This window comes from Dioscorea cayenensis, chromosome 11 (assembly GCF_009730915.1).
Source record: "Dioscorea cayenensis subsp. rotundata cultivar TDr96_F1 chromosome 11, TDr96_F1_v2_PseudoChromosome.rev07_lg8_w22 25.fasta, whole genome shotgun sequence".
NCBI classification, from domain to species: domain Eukaryota; kingdom Viridiplantae; phylum Streptophyta; class Magnoliopsida; order Dioscoreales; family Dioscoreaceae; genus Dioscorea; species Dioscorea cayenensis.
In genome coordinates, this window is record NC_052481.1 from 19633902 (window position 1) to 19653334 (window position 19433).

The 19433-nt window shown below is 35.3% G+C and overlaps 2 protein-coding genes and 1 pseudogene across 2 annotated transcripts; 1 reads left to right on the forward strand and 2 right to left on the reverse strand.

The window, feature by feature from the left end:
- Positions 1–1864: 1864 nt before the first annotated feature.
- Positions 1865–6549, forward strand: LOC120271807 (annotated as a pseudogene).
- A 7825-nt stretch (positions 6550–14374) lies between these two features.
- LOC120271712 lies at positions 14375–16629 on the reverse strand. Its single transcript, XM_039278390.1, has 5 exons — positions 16562–16629; positions 15526–15937; positions 15245–15401; positions 14854–15111; positions 14375–14688 (listed from the first exon to the last, which is right to left on the reverse strand). Exons 1-5 carry the CDS (start codon positions 16627–16629, stop codon positions 14375–14377), a joined length of 1209 nt encoding a protein of 402 aa, XP_039134324.1.
- Positions 16557–18445, reverse strand: LOC120271837 (pentatricopeptide repeat-containing protein At5g66520-like). The gene is given in 3 exon segments (XM_039278517.1): positions 16557–16858; positions 16861–17892; positions 17971–18445. Coding segments are annotated over 3 exon segments (1599 nt in total). The 5' UTR covers positions 18386–18445; the 3' UTR covers positions 16557–16706.
- Between the last annotated feature and the right edge of the window lie 988 nt (positions 18446–19433).

Consider the following 19433-nt stretch of genomic DNA (forward strand, 5'->3'; position numbering starts at 1 on the left):
CAAGGACCATCCTTGGTCAACGTCTTGAAGGAGACCATCTTGTAAATTTCCTTAACCTCCTCCCTACTCGTCATCGGCAATAGATAGGTGCAATCATTCAGAGGTGTGATGGGCCCAACAAGATCTCTGTTGATGATTGAAGGAATGTCAACGAGTAAATCGGATTCGTTGGCAAACCTTTCTTCAAGAGATAACACAACCACCTTTGCTAGCTCTTCTCTCAATAACATGATTGTTTTCCTACGGAGAGTGCTGCCGCTTAGCACCTGACAGCTTAACTTGGTTTGAAGAGTTGCCGAAGAAGAAGAACTTGCCACCTGAGCATAAGATAAAACCATCTTTCTCTGCCATGAACCCCCTGTCGTTGAAGCACCAGACTGTTGAGATGAGGAAGCCTCATCGCCACCTCAACCATTGTTGCTGGAATCTCCCCAAAAAGGCTTCGCAGGAGACTCATCCCACCCTATTTAAATTAAATAATTATATATATATATATTTTTAATGTATCAGATTACCTTAAACCCAAAAAAATTAAAATAAACAATAAAAAACCATAAAAATGAGACAAGCCATAGCTCGGATCCGGGTGCACCCCAAACAGACCCGACCCGCTAAGAAAAAGACACGCGTCATCACTCCATTCGTTTTTCTTTACGCACCGTGTTTGGTAAGCACAGGCAATCCACTTCTATTTCGTTCCTCCGCCCAAAACTTTTCTTGCGAAAGGGGTCGCTTCTTCGATTCATAGATCATTTCAAAACCCTCGCTCTCGTTCTTCGACCACTCTCGCGCTCGATCCCTGCCGAGCGATCTCCTCTCGCAGAGCTGCATCAATGGGTGATAGCCAGTACTCCTTCTCCCTCACCACTTTCAGGTACTCTTCTCATCGGTCCTCCTTCTCTCTTCTCGCTTCTCAGCTTCAAAACCCTCGATCTTTCTGTCGTTGATGTCTCGATCCATTGTGCAGCCCTTCGGGGAAGCTTGTACAGATCGAGCACGCTCTAATGGCTGTTGGATCCGGCCAAACGTCACTCGGGATCAAAGGTAATCACTCTGCATATGGTGTTGGTGTTGTACCCTCTGAATTTTTTTGCAATTGATTGGCGTGCCTTTGTTTTTTATCCTGCGATTTTGAAGTAAGTTGTTGATATTCATTTTTGTTTACGTTGTGTGTTTTGATGATTCTTGGAGATAGATCATTATGTAATTACTTGAGAAATTTGCTGATGAGTTGAAAAAAATTCGGCATTAGTTCACCAAAAATGCGTTAAGTTTAGTATGGAATCATCATGGTTTGCTTTCCCAGGAAGAGCCATTTGTTTCTATGATACTGACATTTAGTAAGACATTAGTTGTTCTCTTGATGAATGTGTTGCATGAGAAAAGTAAAAAATCTGTTTGTAAGATGAAGGATAATGGCACAAAACTTTCTGCTGACCCCGCCTTGCCATTTTTAGTGAAAAATACCCACAGTTGCTCTGCTTCTGTGTGGGGAAAAATTCCATATTAAACTGCTTGAGTAAGTTCATGTTAATTTTTATGTTACTGTGTGAGTTATGTGCTGCTTTGTTGATGCCTTTTTATCAGATTTATCGTCCTTTTTCCTTGTCATAGCTGTTTTTATTCCATTTTCTAATGCACCATTATACATATTTATCTTGACTGCAGCTGCAAAATGGAGTTGTTATTGCAACTGAGAAGAAATTGCCCTCTCATCTTAGTGGATGAGACATCCAGTAGCCTATGTTTGATATTTTTACTATGTTTTAATGATGCCCTTTCTATTGTTGCTTTAACTTAATATGAATATCAAGCAGTAGAGCATGTACTTTCTCATACTCTGCAATACATGCATTCACTATGTGAACTTGATCAGTGGCTCATTGTCCTCACTGAGTTGTTTCTCTTATTATATTTGAGCAAACAATGGCTAGCCATTTCAAGTTAATTCTTGAGATTGAACATTGCCATTCTGAAACATCTATTTGCATTATAATTTGATTTTATGCATGCTGCCCTTGGGAAAATGGGCAAACTTCATGTTAATATTTTATCTAATTTCAGGTGCAAAAGATTCAGCTGATGACAACGAACATTGGTGTTGTTTACAGGTTTGCTTTTAATACTCAAGAGCCATTTAAATTTGGTATTTGGAGATTTCATAGCTGTCTACTTTTAATAATGCCTGCGTGAATATATTAATAATGTAATAAGCATGTAGCTTCTCTAACTGTTACAATCACTTATTTTTGGATTTTAAATCAGATAAGGTTTTATTGTTGTTTCTTTTTTATCTTGGCACAAACAAAAAAATTCTTGAAAAATTTCATAAAGTTAAAAATTTCAGTTATAAATTTTATAACTTTTCATTGTGCTTTCTAATTCGAGTGCTCTCTGTTGTTTTTGAGTTTTAACTATTATTTCACATGGTCAGTACATTTTTGTGTGATTTCATCACAGAAATACTTGGACGTAATGCATGTGAAAAGATATTAACCGAAAATGATCCCTTAAGAGAACCTGCAGGGTCCAATGATAAAAGGGATTTCTTGTGCAACATGAGAAATGGTTTCCACACATGCTAAATCTCATCAACTGTGTGAAGGCAAAAAATGTGAATTTGTACTGTATTAAATACGGATGATATGCCATGTTTGGTGTACATATCAACCTCAGCTTACAGCTTATTAATCAAATTATTCTTGAAATTTGGTAAAGTTGGTCAGTTTTACATTTCTGATTGTATATCAGGTATACATTTCCATGTCAATGTGAACATACTCTTAGCAAAGCCCACTTTAAAACACATGTCACTTATAAACTCTCTTGTAGTACCTTCACTTTCAATAAACATTGCAGAAACGTTTGAACATGCACTCTCTGCAGTTTGTTATTCGCAGCCCCTCTACATTAGCTTCTAATATTCACAAACCCGCTGCATTAGCTTCTACTGCAGTCTCTATCCAGTCATGCGGAGAATGATCATCTTATACTAATAAGCTTGGTTCTTCTTTTGGTTTTTTTCTTGGGTTCTTCTTTGTAGTGGAATGGGTCCAGATTCTCGAGTTCTCGTAAGGAAAAGCAGAAAACAAGCACAACAGTATTACCGTCTGTATAAGGTACAACTTTATGTAACAGTTACTAAATTGTTAGTCTGATTGTAGGATCTTATGATTTTTTATCCCATGTGCAGCAAATGGCTCACATCCTATGTGGAGTCTTTTTCTTATATACTTGAAGCAGTACATCAATCAAAATTGTAGAACTGCATGGATTTTTGATCTTTTACACCTCTACATGTTTCTACATATTCCTTATTCTATGTCTTGTTTCTATACTAAATAACTAGCCTCCACTTGGGTTGATGCGTATAGAGGAGAATAAAATAACAGAAAAATCATTAGGGAAGAAAGGAAAAATTTATATGCTGGATTCCATTCTAGTTCTGTTTTTTCATTAAGAACTAGTTTACATTGGTGTCTTACATAGTTATCTAGATATGCTACTACATTGGCGATTTGGGGTAGTAAAATTAATTTTATAAAAGCACCTCTGTAGAATATGATTTTGGAGATTTCTATATCTTATCATTTTGACTTCTGAGTAAATGTTAAAAGGCTCATGAACAACACTCCAGAATCTGAACATATTGTGTCCCCTGGCAACAACTCTAAATGCAAGTTATTTTCAGTATTATCACAAATTTTAATTTTATTTGAAGTTTTGTAAAAATCTTTCCTTTTTGATTTGATCCTAGGGTCGTCCCCAAATTTATTATTTTACAGATATCTGTCTTAGTTGGACTTGCTTTAGTAGCTTTAGAGCATCACTATATGACTTCTCTGAGAGATGAGGTTTCGATAGTATTTGCATATTGTGAATCTCAGCCAGCTACTTTTATTTGTGAAAGTATATGCGCTTTGTAAGCTATCTTCATGTATTAATGTGTCTGTACATTAGATCATCTACTGTGCATGCAAGACTACAGTGTTTCATGCAACCTTTATTTGGCTTCATATTGGTGCTTGTTTTGTGAAGTTCATATCTTTTGTACAAATTGATAAGGTGAAGTGCTATATTCTCTTTCATATTTTTTGGAGCTGATAGCCTTATTTTTAATGTTTTTTAAATCATCATTTCAGGAGACTATTCCTGTAACACAACTTGTAAGAGAAAACTGCAAACTGTTATGCAAGAGTTCACTCAATCTGGGTATTCTCATGCTCTTAAAATTTCTTTTTCTCTTTCAGCAATTGCCCAAAAAGAGTAAGCAACGAAGAAAAAGAAAGAAGCAAAAGAATTTTTTTCTTATTGCTTATGATTCCATTAAGAGAGCGACAGAAATAAACTTTTTTCCAGGTTGCTGAACTGTTATATTTGACACCTTATTCTTTTTTCCTTAGTGGTGTGAGGCCATTTGGAGTTTCCCTACTTGTTGCTGGCTATGATGATAATGGTCCACAACTTTATCAGGTATTCGACAAAGTTTAGTGCCAGATGTTTGTAAGCAAGTTTGGATTGGTTTTATTGCTATGAAAACCTAGATTTCATCTCATTCTTTTTCTTGGTATACCTATGTTGTATGGGTTTTTCTGCTGTAAATCATACTCTTTTTTGTTGCAGCCGTTAAGATTTGCAGGATATGATTTTTTTGGCACCTCTCACATACATTTTTGTCTCTTGAAAAATTTTCTTTTTAGGTTGACCCATCAGGTTCATACTTCTCATGGAAAAGCATCTGCTATGGGGAAGAATGTTTCTAATGCAAAAGACTTTCCTTGAGAAGAGGTACAAAATTAGTTACAAGGCTACTATCAAAATGATGTTTTTGTATAGAACAATCCTTAATAATTATTTGAATAGATTCCTTTTTATTTTCTGAAAGTTCTGTTGATGATTCAAAGTACCATTGATAAGTTTTGAATATATATGAATATTGTGTGGTTATTTTGCCCACTTACAACAATATCAGGCAGTAGGAAAAATGACTGATGTGTTTTTATAACTCTTACTTTATCTGCTCAGAATACCTCAAATTAGTCATCCGTTAGCATGAAATATATTATTCTTCTTTGTTAAGCATTGTTTGTAGATAAATTCTAGCAAGTATCTAGTTTTCTCCATAAACTATCTTGACAGTGTATTGCTCTTCCAGGCAGGGTGTTGACCGTAGTTCTTTTTCTTTTTCAGGTGTTATTTGTGTTACTTCATTACCTTTGGTTAACTCTTAATTATTTCTTTGTTTGTAGGTACACTGATGATATGGAACTTGATGATGCTGTTCACACTGCCATTTTGACTTTGAAAGAAGGGTATTAGACTGCTCAACTTACCTTGATTACATAAAGCTATATTGGTGACTTTTTAATAAGTATTGTTTTAAACAATAGGTTTGAGGGCCAAATTTCAGGCAAGAACATTGAGATTGGCATAATTGGTGCTGACAGAAAATTTAGGTATGCTTCTTAGTTCCGCAACATGCTTTGTCACATTATTTTTCATTATATTTGCTATATTTGTAGCGTGTTTGTCATGTATTTAGATCTTACTTCCATCACAAGCCACAACAGAGTAAATATATCACAGATAAATTAATTCAGGTTAAATCAGAAAATTTTTAAAATTATTTTACATACCTGGTGCCCAGTAATTCATAAATAATCAGAATTTGCTTCGTTAATGCGATAAAGTTAGTTGTTAAGTTCATGGTAAAATTTGAAGACACTCTGCATCTTGGTGCAATTTTAAAATACTTGGTTGCTTCTCATTTCCGCTAACATCGAAATTTCAGCACTTTCTCATATCATGCCACACCTTTTTCTTGTTCTGAACTTTCAAGTGTTCCTCAATTTTCAGTTTTGCCTCTGCACACTCTGTTTTCTTTTTGAGCAGGAATGTTGTGGCATCCTAGTTTGACTAGATGGAAAGAAATTATTATATCTTTAATAAAGTTTTTAGTTTTATTTTTGTTTTTTATTTTATTTTTTAGGTTCCAGATTAACTTTATAAATGATGCTGGAGGCAAATCTCAGGGTTTTTTTTTATGTTTATTTTTTATTTTTAAATCTAATGATCAATGTATACCAAATGCATTTGCATAAATTCTTGAAATGCGGACCCTGAGAATTAAGTACGGTTAAGGTTTTAGGATTTTGCTATTTGCAGGATGAAAATTTGCATTTGCACCAAAAGTTAACTGATGAATTCATCTTTCCTCAATTGTTGCAGGGTACTGACACCGGCTGAAATTGATGACTACCTAGCCGAAGTGGAGTGATGCCCTTAAAACATTTTATGATTTCATTCTTCTTTTGCTCCGCAAGTGATTTTGCAACTGTTTTCGGTTGGCATGATATCTAGTTATCTGGAAGTTCATTGCCTGTAATGGCTGGCTCTTCAATTCATCACAACTAGCATTTGAGCCTCACTGTTTAACTTTTAAGTACAATGAAACTAACAGTGCTATCATCTTTATTTCTTTATGTTTTATTCAAGAACATCCTGTCAGTACAATTATTAATCTGAATGTATGAATTTTATTTGGATTTACCAAAGAAAGGTTCTTAAGCTATAAATCATCACTTTGAATTTTTATTTTTTTATATTAAAAAGGAAATATATATATATATATAATCTTTAATAAATATCTTCTAAGCAGGCGCCAATCAATCATATTCATATGTTTGATCAAATAGTTAATCTTGAATAAATTTATCCCAAACTGATTAAGTATAAATAATAAAAATTAATTTGATTAATCGGAATCAAATTTCAAGTAGACGTCATGCATAATTAAATCACTCAAATCGATGTCGTATACAATTTTGAATTACTACTTTTTTTTAAGTAGACATTAATTGATTAAATATTTGATTGCTAAATAGGTAATCTGGAAAGTATAGCCAGCATGAAAATATATAGTGAATGATACTCATTTTACATGAAATAACCATAACTTATTTACTTCTTTAGGGTTGCATGATAAGATGATTTATCATTGTGGAATTATAGTCTTTGATATATCATCTTAGATATATGTGACAGGTTTTCACTGCACTATGTGTGTGTTTGGATGGGGGTAATGGTTCCCTCTTTGGGGGAACCATTACTTACACATTCCCATGCATGTGTTTGGGTGGCTTTTTTGGGAGGTCACCATTACCTTGGGGGGTCACCATTAACCCCCACAGGGTAATGAAGTATTCCCCTACAAAATTACTATTATGCCCTTTTGAAATATGAAAATTACTATTATGCCTTTGTGAAACACAAAATTACAATTATACCTTTGTGAAACGTAAAATTACTATTATGCCCTTGTTAAACATCAATTAATAATAATGAAATATATATTTATGATTTAATTATTTTATAAATAATAATTATTTAAAATAAAGATTATTAGAAGTTAATTAAAAAATTCTAAGTACGAAATGGAAAAATGTTATTTGAGATAATTACTGTTAATATTTATATTTTCATTATTTATAAATAATAATTATTTGAAATAAATATCATTTCTAACTAAACATTAAATATTAATAATATAAATATTTATGTTTCAATTATTTTATAATAATAAATATTTGAATATATATCATTTCAAATTCAATTAAAATATACAAGGTATGGAATTAAATTAATATTTATTTCAAATTAATTTCTAGTTAAACATCAATTAATAATAATAAAATAAATATTTATGTAGTAATTATTATATACATAATAATTGTGTAAAATAAATTTCATTTGAAATTCATTAATAAATTTTAATTGCAGAATAATATTAATATTTATTTAAAATTACTTTTGGATTAAACATTAATTAATAATAATAAAATAAATATTTATGTTGTACTTATTTATAAATAATAATTATTAGAAATAACTATCATTTCTTTATATAAGGGGTAAAAATGTAATCTTATCACAACCCCACTTTTTTTATTTTCCCATTCCCAAATGAATTACCCTTCCAACCAAACATCTTTTTCATTACCATCCCCTACCCATTTCTTCCCCAGGCTATCATTACTATATTCCCTATCATTCCATTACCGTCATCCAAACACACACTATGTGTTAACTTAAAAAGTCGTTAAGTCATTATAAGTTATAACTAGTGCATCTCAATATTTGCTTATTTCTTTTGAAGATGCCTACTCGCCTTTTTGTCGGGAGAAAAAATAAAATATGTATGATCAAGATATTTTTTTAATTCATTGTTCTTAGTATTTGAGTCTGCTTGTTTAATTTAACTATGTTGATGAAGTCTCTGCACTTTTGCTTTGAGGGTAGGGATGCAAGTGGGGGACGAATGGGATCCCCCACGAGGCGAGGATTCTCCTACCTCCAAATTTTTCAGTGAGGGAGAAATTCACTCCACTCACTCCCCAAGGGGATCCCCATCTGGTAGAAAAATCCCGCCCACCAATTTTTATTACATAAATTCTAAATAATTTAAATTTCATGATATAAAAACTTTAATTCCAAACTTGATAACATAACACTAATTAAATTATATTGTTTTTAAACTAGTTTTTTTATTATCTTATCTCATAATATATAATAAAATTAATTTTTTAAAAATAATTTATTTTAAAAGTTGAAAAAAGTTATATAATATTAATTTTATCTTATATTTTATCGAAAATAAAAAATTTTCATTAAAATTTTTAAAAAATATTTTCATATAATTATATTTGCACATTACACGGGAGTAACACTAGTTTTATTATGAAGAATACCCCCTATACCCACCCTCTCTTCATCTCACGGGGAGGGGATGGATTTTCTCCTGTTCCCTATCCTGCGGGAGGGTTGTCCCTGTCAGAGTGGGTCTTTGTGGGGATTAGAGATTTTCCGTCCCATTTACATCTCTATTTAAGGGGTCTAAATGAAAAGGAATGTAAAAGTGATATTTTTTTTAACTAGTTGGGAATAGTGGAATACTGTAAATTTTAATGGTTTTGGTATCCATTTGCAAGTTTTTTTTTTTATTTATTTTTTTTAAATAGGAAAACTACTTTGAGTTAGGAACCACACACCTTCACATGGGACTCGTCATCTGTACCCACAAAAACTTAACCATGCTTTTGAATTATATATATTTGAATGGGGAGAACTTACATGAAGTTCTTTATGTGCATTTTCATGTAGTGCCCAATTATATACCGATATATGTCCCATATGCTAGCCCATTTGTTTTTCTTTTTCTCCCGTTAACTCAAGCTAGCTTCCGTTAACTTTGAAGATAAAAAAATACTATATGATATTATGAAGTTGCTCAAAAAGCCTCAAAATGACATTGTGATAGATATTTGACTAAAAATTAGGCTAAAGCAGTAATAAATGACATTTAATTGTGACAAATATTTAACTAAAATTAGGCTAAACGAGAATAGTTTTTTTAAACAATTAACTAGAATTACAACCACAAAATCAACAAAGGTCTTCCATGATGTCCGTGAGTTCCAAAACAAGAAATAAAAAGATTTGTTCATTACAATCCTAACACTCCCAACCATTACATCATAACAATAAGCAAAATCATGAGATAACAAGCAAAACTCATTATATATTTCATGACAATATCATTCAGCTTTGTTTTTTCTTAACACATCTAATCTTTAGTTAAATCCATCTCATCTTCGATAAGTATTCCCTTTGAAGCAGAATTTCTTGATGTAGGGTGTGACAACTTCTATATTGGATATTTGAATATGTTGGCCAGTTGGTTTTATCAGCGAGAGGTCACTACATGAAGATGACACTCTACAACAAAACAAGAACAAAGTTTAGCACATCCTATTTGTTTGGAAAATTAGAAGCAATACCGGCCATAAACTTGTAGGTAATTTATTTTTGATATTATATACATTACTGCTTGAATTTAAGAAAATATTTCTGAATAAATGTGACCAACTCACAATCTCTGTCCTTTAGTTCTAATACCTCTACATTCTGCCTGGTGAAGATAATCAAAACTAACTACATCAAATAACCAAAGCAAATTATATATGAAAGCGAGGTTGACCTCGGTCAAGATCATTATAACCTACAGAAACAACAAAAATCCAGGACTACTGATGTTGTATCATTCCCTGATTATTCCCAATTTACCTTTTTATTGTTTCCACAACCAAAAAAATGCATCTAATGAGATTCTAAAACCATAATCTTTGTTAGAAGTTCCAGACTTATAAGAACAAACATTGGGGATTTATTCATCAAACTCAAGTTATAATTCATGCTTTATCGGAGGACCACCATGCAAAGAAAAAGTAAAGAAGGACAATTAAATTGTAATGCCTTGTGATCTTTATAAAGCACAAATTAAATTGTTTAGCAAAAATTAACACAAAAAGCTAAAAATGCCAAAAATTATTACCTCCAAAGGTGCTCACTTTGAAGCAATAATTGGAATGTTATCTCTAGATAATGGAATAGTTGGCGAAGCACTCCTTGCTATAGTTGCTTGGTTTTTTCTAGTTTTTCCTTTTTCAAGGAAACTTTTTTTTCTTCAACCTTTGACAGAAGCTACAACAAGATTTCTCTTGATACATTTTGCCTTACAAGCATCTAAAACACCTTTTGAGATCTCATTTTGCTCACTTGTAAAAGCATCATTATTGTCAACACTTTGAGAATAATTCATAGCCATAGAGTTGAAAATATCCATCATCTACATTTTTATCAGTTTTAGTGAAAAAATTTTCCAATTCAAGGCTTAACTAACCATCTTTCTTGCAAAAAAGATAGATGCATCCTCAGATTCAGCTGCTCTACTTGCTACTGTAACTGCGCTGCGACTTAAATCCTTGGATCGGTTTGAAACAACCTGTCTAGGATCTTCTTTCACAATTCTCCCTTTATAGTCCACCACACACCCTTCACGAGCATGTTTTGTCCATCTATTTAACATATATTGAGAAGGAACTACCTTTATATTCCAAATATCAAGAACTTTTAGAGCATGACTGCACAAATATCCAACAAACTCAAAAGACATGCAACAACAACCAATTCTTTTACTTTTTGAATCAAAAGTAACCTTATGTTCTCTTTGTATCTCATACACACAAACCTTGTATTCATACAAAGGTGGACTTTCAATCCATGTTTTAACTACTATCCCCAAGGACTTCTCATATTCTTGCTGAAATAAATCAAAGATTTTAGATGTATATATATCTCTAGCATTTCTCAAGATAGGAACATTCATCTTCAATGTTGGTTTAAGTTGACTCATCTCATAATTAGATTCCAACTCTTGGTATCTCACATCATCTAATAATTTTTCAACCTTGTAAAGAATTCCAATTGAGCCTAGGCTTCACATAACATTTCATGCGACTGTTGAAACTTTCATATAACTGAGTGCTTCTAATACCTGCTGAAAAAGTGTGCCTACTATAAACCATTGCCCATTTCCTTCTTTCTTGAAATGTATCCAAACACCATTTGTTATCTTGGAGCTTGTGTTTTTCAAGTAAAGAGTTCCACGAATGAATAAAATCTTCCTCGTACTCAAAATCATGCATGCAACTTTTGAACTCTACACCAAACTTATTTGACCCTTTAAAAGTATGCCCAAGATGTTTGAGAGCATTTTGGAATAAATGCCATGAACATATTTAATGATAAGTTTTAGGAAATACCTTTGCTATTGCCTTAGCCATGGCTGCATCTTGATCTGTAAATATGGTTATTGGTTTTTTTCCTTTCATAACCTCAAGAAAAGTTGTCAATAACCATTCAAAAGAAGCTGTTGTTTCATCATAAAGCAATGCCAAACCAAAAACAACAATTTCCTTGTGATGATTAACCCTAATTATTGGAGCACAAGGACGATTAACATTATTGATTCTATAAGTGGTGTCAAAACAGACTACATCACCAAACAATGCGTAGTCTATCACCATCTTTGGATCAGCCCAAAAAATATTAGCAATCTGGCCTTCAGTATCATATTGCAATAAGTAGCAAAATGATGGATTGTCTGATTTTTTCTTCGTGTGTATGCTTCTCCTTCTCGCATCTCTCTCATTCTCTTTGATTGCAAATGATTGCCAATATCCTTGAGTGTGAAACCTAGATTCTCCCTGCCTCCAACTCGCTCACTCATAAAATCAAAAATTAACTTTTGCCGAATCCCGAAATTCTTTGAAATTTCTGCTTTAGCTACATGGGCAATGCTTATCTTCCTTTGTGATGGTAATTTGTGTCTGCTGTGAGGGGTCACAACTTGGTGATTATGTTGTCCTTAAAAAAATGTAACATAATATTTTCCATTTTCTTGATGTCCAATAATCATCTGAGCATTGCAACCAACTCTCAAATCCTTTCGATTTTTTTCCTTCACATTCAACTTGCTTCTTAAAACCTTCCTTGAAACAACAAAACTTTCGAGATAGAAGTGTTGTTCCATCAACTTTACTTTTATTTGCCCAACTTTTTCGAATGCTAAATCCAATATAACCAGCATACATGTTATAGTACATGTATGCCGCTTCCTCTATTTCAAACTTCATACCCACATATGGAGTTAAATTTTTTTCCATCATGTTATAGCACTCTGCAATTTACAAGGATACCATTGGTCTAATCAATCAAGTTTTCAGAAACTGCAAAAAATTAATTTGAGGGCACAAAATAATTAACAGGAAAGGACTCCCAAGATGCATCATTTTCCATTTAGAAAAGTAAATAATTCAACAGAACACACAGGAACAAGAACTTGAATAGAAGAGATTATCAAATTTTGATGCAAATCAAGAATGAATTGTAATTATTGAAATCTCATAACACACTTGTGAAACAAGAAGTTGTAGCCAAAAAAATCAAGCAAAGAAGAATATGCAGTTATTACAACCAAAAACAATAATAGAAATAAAACCAAATAAGTATGAGAAGAATGAAGATGTCCATCACAAACAGATGAAAAACCAATAAAAAAATAAGACAATAAAACAAAAGAATGGGAGTTTCCAATACCTTGATATCAACAGCCAATGTCCACAAAATACAAGCTTACTTTTTCAATTGAAATGAAATCCCTTTCTTTATTCCTTACCCACCAACTGGAAAAAGCTTTGAATAGTCAGAAAGATGGCACCTTTCACAAAAATCTCTTTAGACAAAGAGGGGAAAAAAAAGTTGTGAAGGAGAAGACGATGAGCACCTGAAAACAAAGGTGGAACAATGGTTAGAGAGAGCACCTGAAAACAAAGGTGGTCCGATCAAAGTAGTTCAAGCTTGGAGAAGAAGCAGCTTCATAATATAATATAGTAAATGATTGGGCAAAAAGAAAAAGCTTGAGTTAACGGAGGCCAGCTTGAGTTAAAGGGAGAAAAAAGAAAAAGCAAATGAGCTGCGCATGGGACATGTGTCAGTATATAATTGGGCACTACATGAAATGCACATAAAGCACTTCATGTAAGTTCTCCCCTATTTGAATAGGCTTCTCTAGCATAGGAAAAACTATATATATATATATATTTATAAAGTTGATAAACAACAAAGTAAAAGATAAATGAGTATGGAGGTGCACTAATTACAGCATTTTGACTGACTTCCTAGAAATAACTCATGCTATGCAATCCTGGAGAAGAGAATGAGAGGTATTTCTCATACAGAACTCTCAGAGAAGACCCAGAGAAAATTAATCGTAATACAAGAGGCTCAATTTTAAGACCTCTCAATCACAACCACTGGTACTTATTAGTGGGTTAGTTGACGATTCTTGAAAGAATAGGTTCAAACACGAGACCTTTCAATCACAACCACTGGTAGTTACCAGTGGGCTAGTCCACGGTTCCTAAAAGAATAGGCTCGAATTCGAGACCTTTCAATCACAACCACTGGTAATTACCTATAGACTAGTCCACGGTTTCTAAAAAAAAGGCTCGAACTCGAGGCATTTCAATCACAACCACATGTAGTTATCAATGGGCTAGTCCAAGGTTCATGAAAGAGTATGTCTTAACAGTAGATTATACTAATGTCAATCAATTATTATTTTTCACCTCAATGAAAAATTTTAATATAAATTTATTTTAATTCAAAATTAGAAAAAAGTGCTGAAACGAATGAAATGCCACTTTCTTCACTCAATTATTATATCTCCACTGCTTCAACTTCAAGCAAATGAAAACATCAAAAGAGTCAATACTACTAGCTAGTGCATACTGGCATACTGCCATATATCGTCTTTATTTCATCACTTTATTATTAAAGAGCATCGTGCGAGTACAATAACAACAAAAAGCAGCAAACACATCTACATATACGTACACCCATAATACTCAAGCATATCATCCTGGTCGTGCCTTATTCTTTCTCATTCCATCCAAATCTCTACCTACATAAAAAATCACTGCAGAAGCTTCCGAGATTGACAACACCATCGTTCAAAGCTCCCCTGGAGGTTCGGCCAGTTACTATCCGACGCCGCAAAGTCCTCCAGCCAATTACCAAGTATGATCTCCTGGTCATCCAATGGTAAAGTTCCAATGAGCTCTTCTATAGCTCTTTCCAGCTCCCATCTCTCTAACCCCACTAGCACTGGCGCCGTCACCCCATTCCTCGCATAACATAACAACGGAAGCCATATCGCCACTATTCCAAATCTCACCTGTCTCCCCATCCTCTCCCATTCTCCTTTTGCCATTTCTCTCACCAACATCGCTGCAAAAACAAACACAAATTTTGGTATAAAATTATTATACAATAATAATAATAATAATAATAATAATAAAGCATCATAATATGAACTTTAATTTGTACCTACTTATTTTTTTGACGTTGTTTGTGGTTTTTTTGTAAAAAGTAAATAAATAAAACAATATTCACCTGTAACTTTGATGAGTGAACTCTGGACCCTTGGATGAGAAGTGAGAGATAATCCAGCCAATCCCGAGGCAAAGGCCCACCGTACGATGGCTTCCCCGATAGCATCGTTGGCTATCAACTTATTAGTAATCCAAACCAACTCATGCGCCAACTTCTCCGCCTCCAACCACTCACTCGTGCTCACCGTCGGCGCCGTCACCGCCACCCGTCTCTCAAACTTAGACCCCGACCTCCACGTGTCCATCGCTGGCACAATCCCTGCAAGACAAACACGTATCCCATCGTACATCTTCGCTAGCCTGGCTCCCCATCGGCAACATTCTAATCACACGTGTCGGCCACGTCACCGGACATAACTCCGACCTTCGGAGAGACCGTCGGAGAAGCTCACACGTGTGGGAAAACGCCGACGAGAGCACCGCTCTGTTCACGTCGATCAACGCTGGGTGCCCTTGTTGCATGTTCTCGTTCAACATCTTATCCGCCATCGCCAGCATGAACTCATACTTTCTTGAGCTCGCTGGAATTTCATTCAACATCCCCAACATCTGCACATTCACATATATATATATATATATATATAATAAATCCACCATTCACAATGATGAAGTAAGTCAAAATACAAATGAATATATATATATATATATATATATTCAAGAAACAAGAACATACATGAGAGAGTGATCTTCCAATCCCAAGAGTAGAAGCACACCAGCTCCTTCCATGCTTGTCATATGGGACCAAAGCCATGGATGATGATGATGATGAAGAAGAAGATGATCCATAACCAATGGTATAAAAAGAAGGTTTTTGTCTACCCGGAAACATATCCATGAAGAAACGAAGAGCCCAAACATGGAGCCAAACAACTAACATGATTAGATATCTGACGTGATCCATGACTCCCCATCTTTCTCCTTCTCTGTTAATCATGGCTGAAGAGGCAGTAGAGATTAGCATCTTTGAGGCAGTGCTTGCAGTGGAGATGAACATGGAATTGAAGATGTTTGAGGGTTTTTTTTTGCAAGGTAAGTTTGGTCCAAGGAGAGCTTGGAGGTCATAGCCATGTCCAAGTTTGAGGATTCTTTGTCCATGGTTTTTAAGATTTAGGGTTTTTGTGTTTTGATGGTTTAGTGGTTTAAGGGAGCGGTGGAGGTGTGTTTTATAGGAAGAGAGAAGGGAGAAATAGCTAGGTTTGTTTAGGGTTTGTTTGGTTATGGAGGTGCATGGACACGTTTGGAAGTGGACTCAGCTCTTGTCAGTTACTTTACCGACTTGTTTCTATGACGCTGTATCAATGGTAGCTTTTGGATGTCTCGGTGTTTGGGTTTTGGACAGGGTTTAACATTATTTGATTAGTTGGCAGCATTTGGTTGGTTGGCTGGCTGGGTATTGTCACCTTTGCTTGTTTTATTAGAGTTACCCCTTTTGGAGTTTGTGCTGCCAATCAAATCTTACAATCCGTGTTTACGGTCAAATTATTTGATTATTATATACATGCAAGATGGAATGACTTTATACTCCTTACAAAATAATAAGTTTTTAAATTGACTATTTGACTTTGTTGCATAATTCATCACTAATTTTTTTATTCTTTATAATTAAGTAATAGAAACATTTTCTTATCCTATTAATTTAAGCTTTAAGATTATATCAGATAATACATTTACCTTGCATAAAACATATCCATCAAATGCAAATCACAAACAGAAGTTTAAGATCTGCATTGTTTGCATAATTTGACACTACATGCAGTGACAAACGTTCGGAGAACATGTTCCATGTTGCACACTTGCACAACTTAGTGATTATTTTGTTAGAGTAAAGAAACAAAAGATTACACAAATTTACCGTCATGTTCCATGTTCCATGTTGGATGCCACCGATTCATCACCTTCAATCAACTTCAACATATTTACCGTCATGTGATCAGAAAGCAGCAATGGCTTCATCTCTACAGCACTGTTTCCCGGAACTTTCACCACTCTCCTCTCCTTCAACAAACTCGAACAATCTCCATGTCATCCCATCGTCTCGCAGCTGCATACAAATTTGACAGCAGAACATAACGTCCACCATGATGTGGCTCAAGCTCAATCAACCGTTTGCCAACCTCGACACCAAGCTCAACATTGTCATGAATCCTACAAGCTCCAGCCAATGCACCCCACAAGCCAGGATGTGGTTCAACCGGCATGTTAGCCACAAAATCCACTGCTTCTTGGAGCAGCCCTGCACGGCTAAGCAAATCGACCATACATCCATAGTGTTCTTCAATAGGCCTAATGCCGTAAACTCTAGTCATCATATCGAATAACATTTCGCCTTCATCAACAAGCCCTGCATGACTGCACGCACTTAAAACTCCAATGAAAGTTATTGCATTCGGTTGCAATCCTGCCAATTTCATCTTCCAGAAGAGTGTCAGCGCCTGCTTGCCGGAACCATTCAATGCCAATCCGGTAATCATCGAATTCCACGAGTAAACATTCCTCGCCGACATTTCTCTAAACACCTTATAAGCATCCTCTATGCTTCCACACTTGCCATACATATCGACAAGTGCCGTTCCTAATATCACACTCATCTTTCGAAGCTCACGATCTAATGCACAGCAATGCACTCGACGACCTCGGTCTAAGTCTCGCAGCTGAGCACAAGCAGATGCTGCACTGACGAGCGTTGCCTCATTTGGTGTAAACCCATTCAATATCATCTCATCAAACACTGCCAATGCTTCATTGCATAAACCACGCTGTGAAAACCCAGAGACCAATGAGCTCCAGGACATCACATCTCTTTCAGGCATTTCATCAAACAGGCAACGAGCATGGATCACGGAGCCACTGCGTGCATATCCAGCGATCATTGCATTCCATGAAATCAAGTTCCTGCTCGGCATTCGATCAAAGAACCACCGCGCACGGTCCATCTCGCCGCATTTTGAGTGTCCGGTGATCATTGTGGTCCAAGAAACTACATCAAGTGTACAAGGACTTTCATCAAACACCTTCTGTGCAGCGCCCATGTCCTTAAAACCTGAGTACAAGCTAAGCAAATTATTCACAACAAAGATATCAGAATCAAACCGGAGCTTCAGAACATGGCCATGGATACCGCGGCCGAGAAAGCTAGACGGCGAGGAGGAGCAAGAGCGAATGAGAAACGGGAAGGTGAAATTATCTGGGGAGATACCAGTGCGGAGCATGCGGGTGTAGAGGTGTATGGATTGGATGGGGTCGGAGCTCAGGGAGAAGCCTCGGATCATGGAGTTGAAGGTGAAGAGGGAGGGATTGGGAGTGGCGGAGAAAAGGCATTGGCCGTAGGAGAAGAGATCGCCGGAGTTGGAAACGGCGCAATAGGCGATGAGTCTGGGGATGGTGATGTGGTCGGTGGAGAGGCCGGAGGTGATGATGGCGGCGTGGATGGGTTTGAGGTCGGAGATGGTGAGGGTGGCGGCGGCGAGGGAGTGGGAGAGGCTTTGATGGAGGAGGAAGCCTAGTTTCCCGGCGAGAGATCCGCCGGCGGCCATTGGGCTTCATCGCCTTTGTTTCCAAAACGGTGAGTGAGCCTGCGCCATGAGCGAACTCTGCTGCTACTACTATTATTATTATTATTATTATTATTATTATTATTATTAGATATTTTTCATGATTTTATATTAGAGATTTTAAAATTTTTCCCGATTAAACAAAGTGGAAATTGCCAAAAAAAACCATTTAAGTTTGTAGAAATCGCTAAAACACCCGGTTAGTTTTTGCAATCCCTAAAACCCCTCCTTTTTAAAATCTATGTTTTTCAAACCCCAAACCCTTCAGAATCGGATGTGAGCGGAGTGAGTTTTCAAATTTTATGGGACGAAAATTGTAATACTACTGAACCTTTAGATATCCATTGGAAAATATATTCGAGGGTATTACTACGATTCTGAGTAAGAATTTTCTACGAGTGATCTTGTTGGAAACCCCAGTGGACGAGCAAAGCGACTTAAGTGTAAAAAGTTTTTAAAAGATTTTGGGTTAAAGAGTAATAGAAAAAGGGATTGATATAAAAATATTTCTGAAAACCAAGGACTGAAAGGTAAGGCGGTAGGGACCTTTTTGAAATATTGTGTTATACTTCAGGGACCATTGGATAATTTTAAAGGACCTTTTGAGAATACTATTTCATAATTCAGGGACTATTTGTGAGTTTTTCAGGGACTCTTTTGTAAGAAATTATATTTCTAGGGACTGAAATTGAATTTCAGCTGAATCATAAGTTGGAGAAAAAAATCTAGAGTTGATGGTCTTCTTCATCTCCTTCTCATTCATACCTTCACGATAACCCTGGGAGAGATTAAAAAAATGAAAAATGAAAATGAAAAGGAAAATGGGAGGGACTGAAGGAGTTTGGAGCTTGGAGAATCTGGGAGAAAGTCAGCGGAGTGTTTGCTTGCTTTGGTAAGAGTTTTATTTGGTTGAAATAATGCATGATATTTGGTTGAAATGAACTTGAGCAACCATGCTAAATCTTAGACTTGTTTTTATGAGTTTAGCTTGGTTTTGAATGAGTAAAAGCATGGTTTATTGTTGATTGAT

What these genes read in the sequence shown, in the direction of transcription:
- LOC120271712 (XM_039278390.1), bottom strand. Translation starts at nt 16,629, where the DNA reads ATGTTCTCCGAACGTTTGTCACTGCATGTAGTGTCAAATTATGCAAAC. An exon ending in AATGCAGATCTTAAACTTCT is followed by an intron (nt 15,938 to 16,561) that starts GTTTGTGATTTG and finishes CCATGGACAAAG; the next exon opens with AATCCTCAAACTTGGACATG. An exon ending in TTCACTCATCAAAGTTACAG is followed by an intron (nt 14,689 to 14,853) that starts GTGAATATTGTT and finishes TTGTTTTTGCAG; the next exon opens with CGATGTTGGTGAGAGAAATG.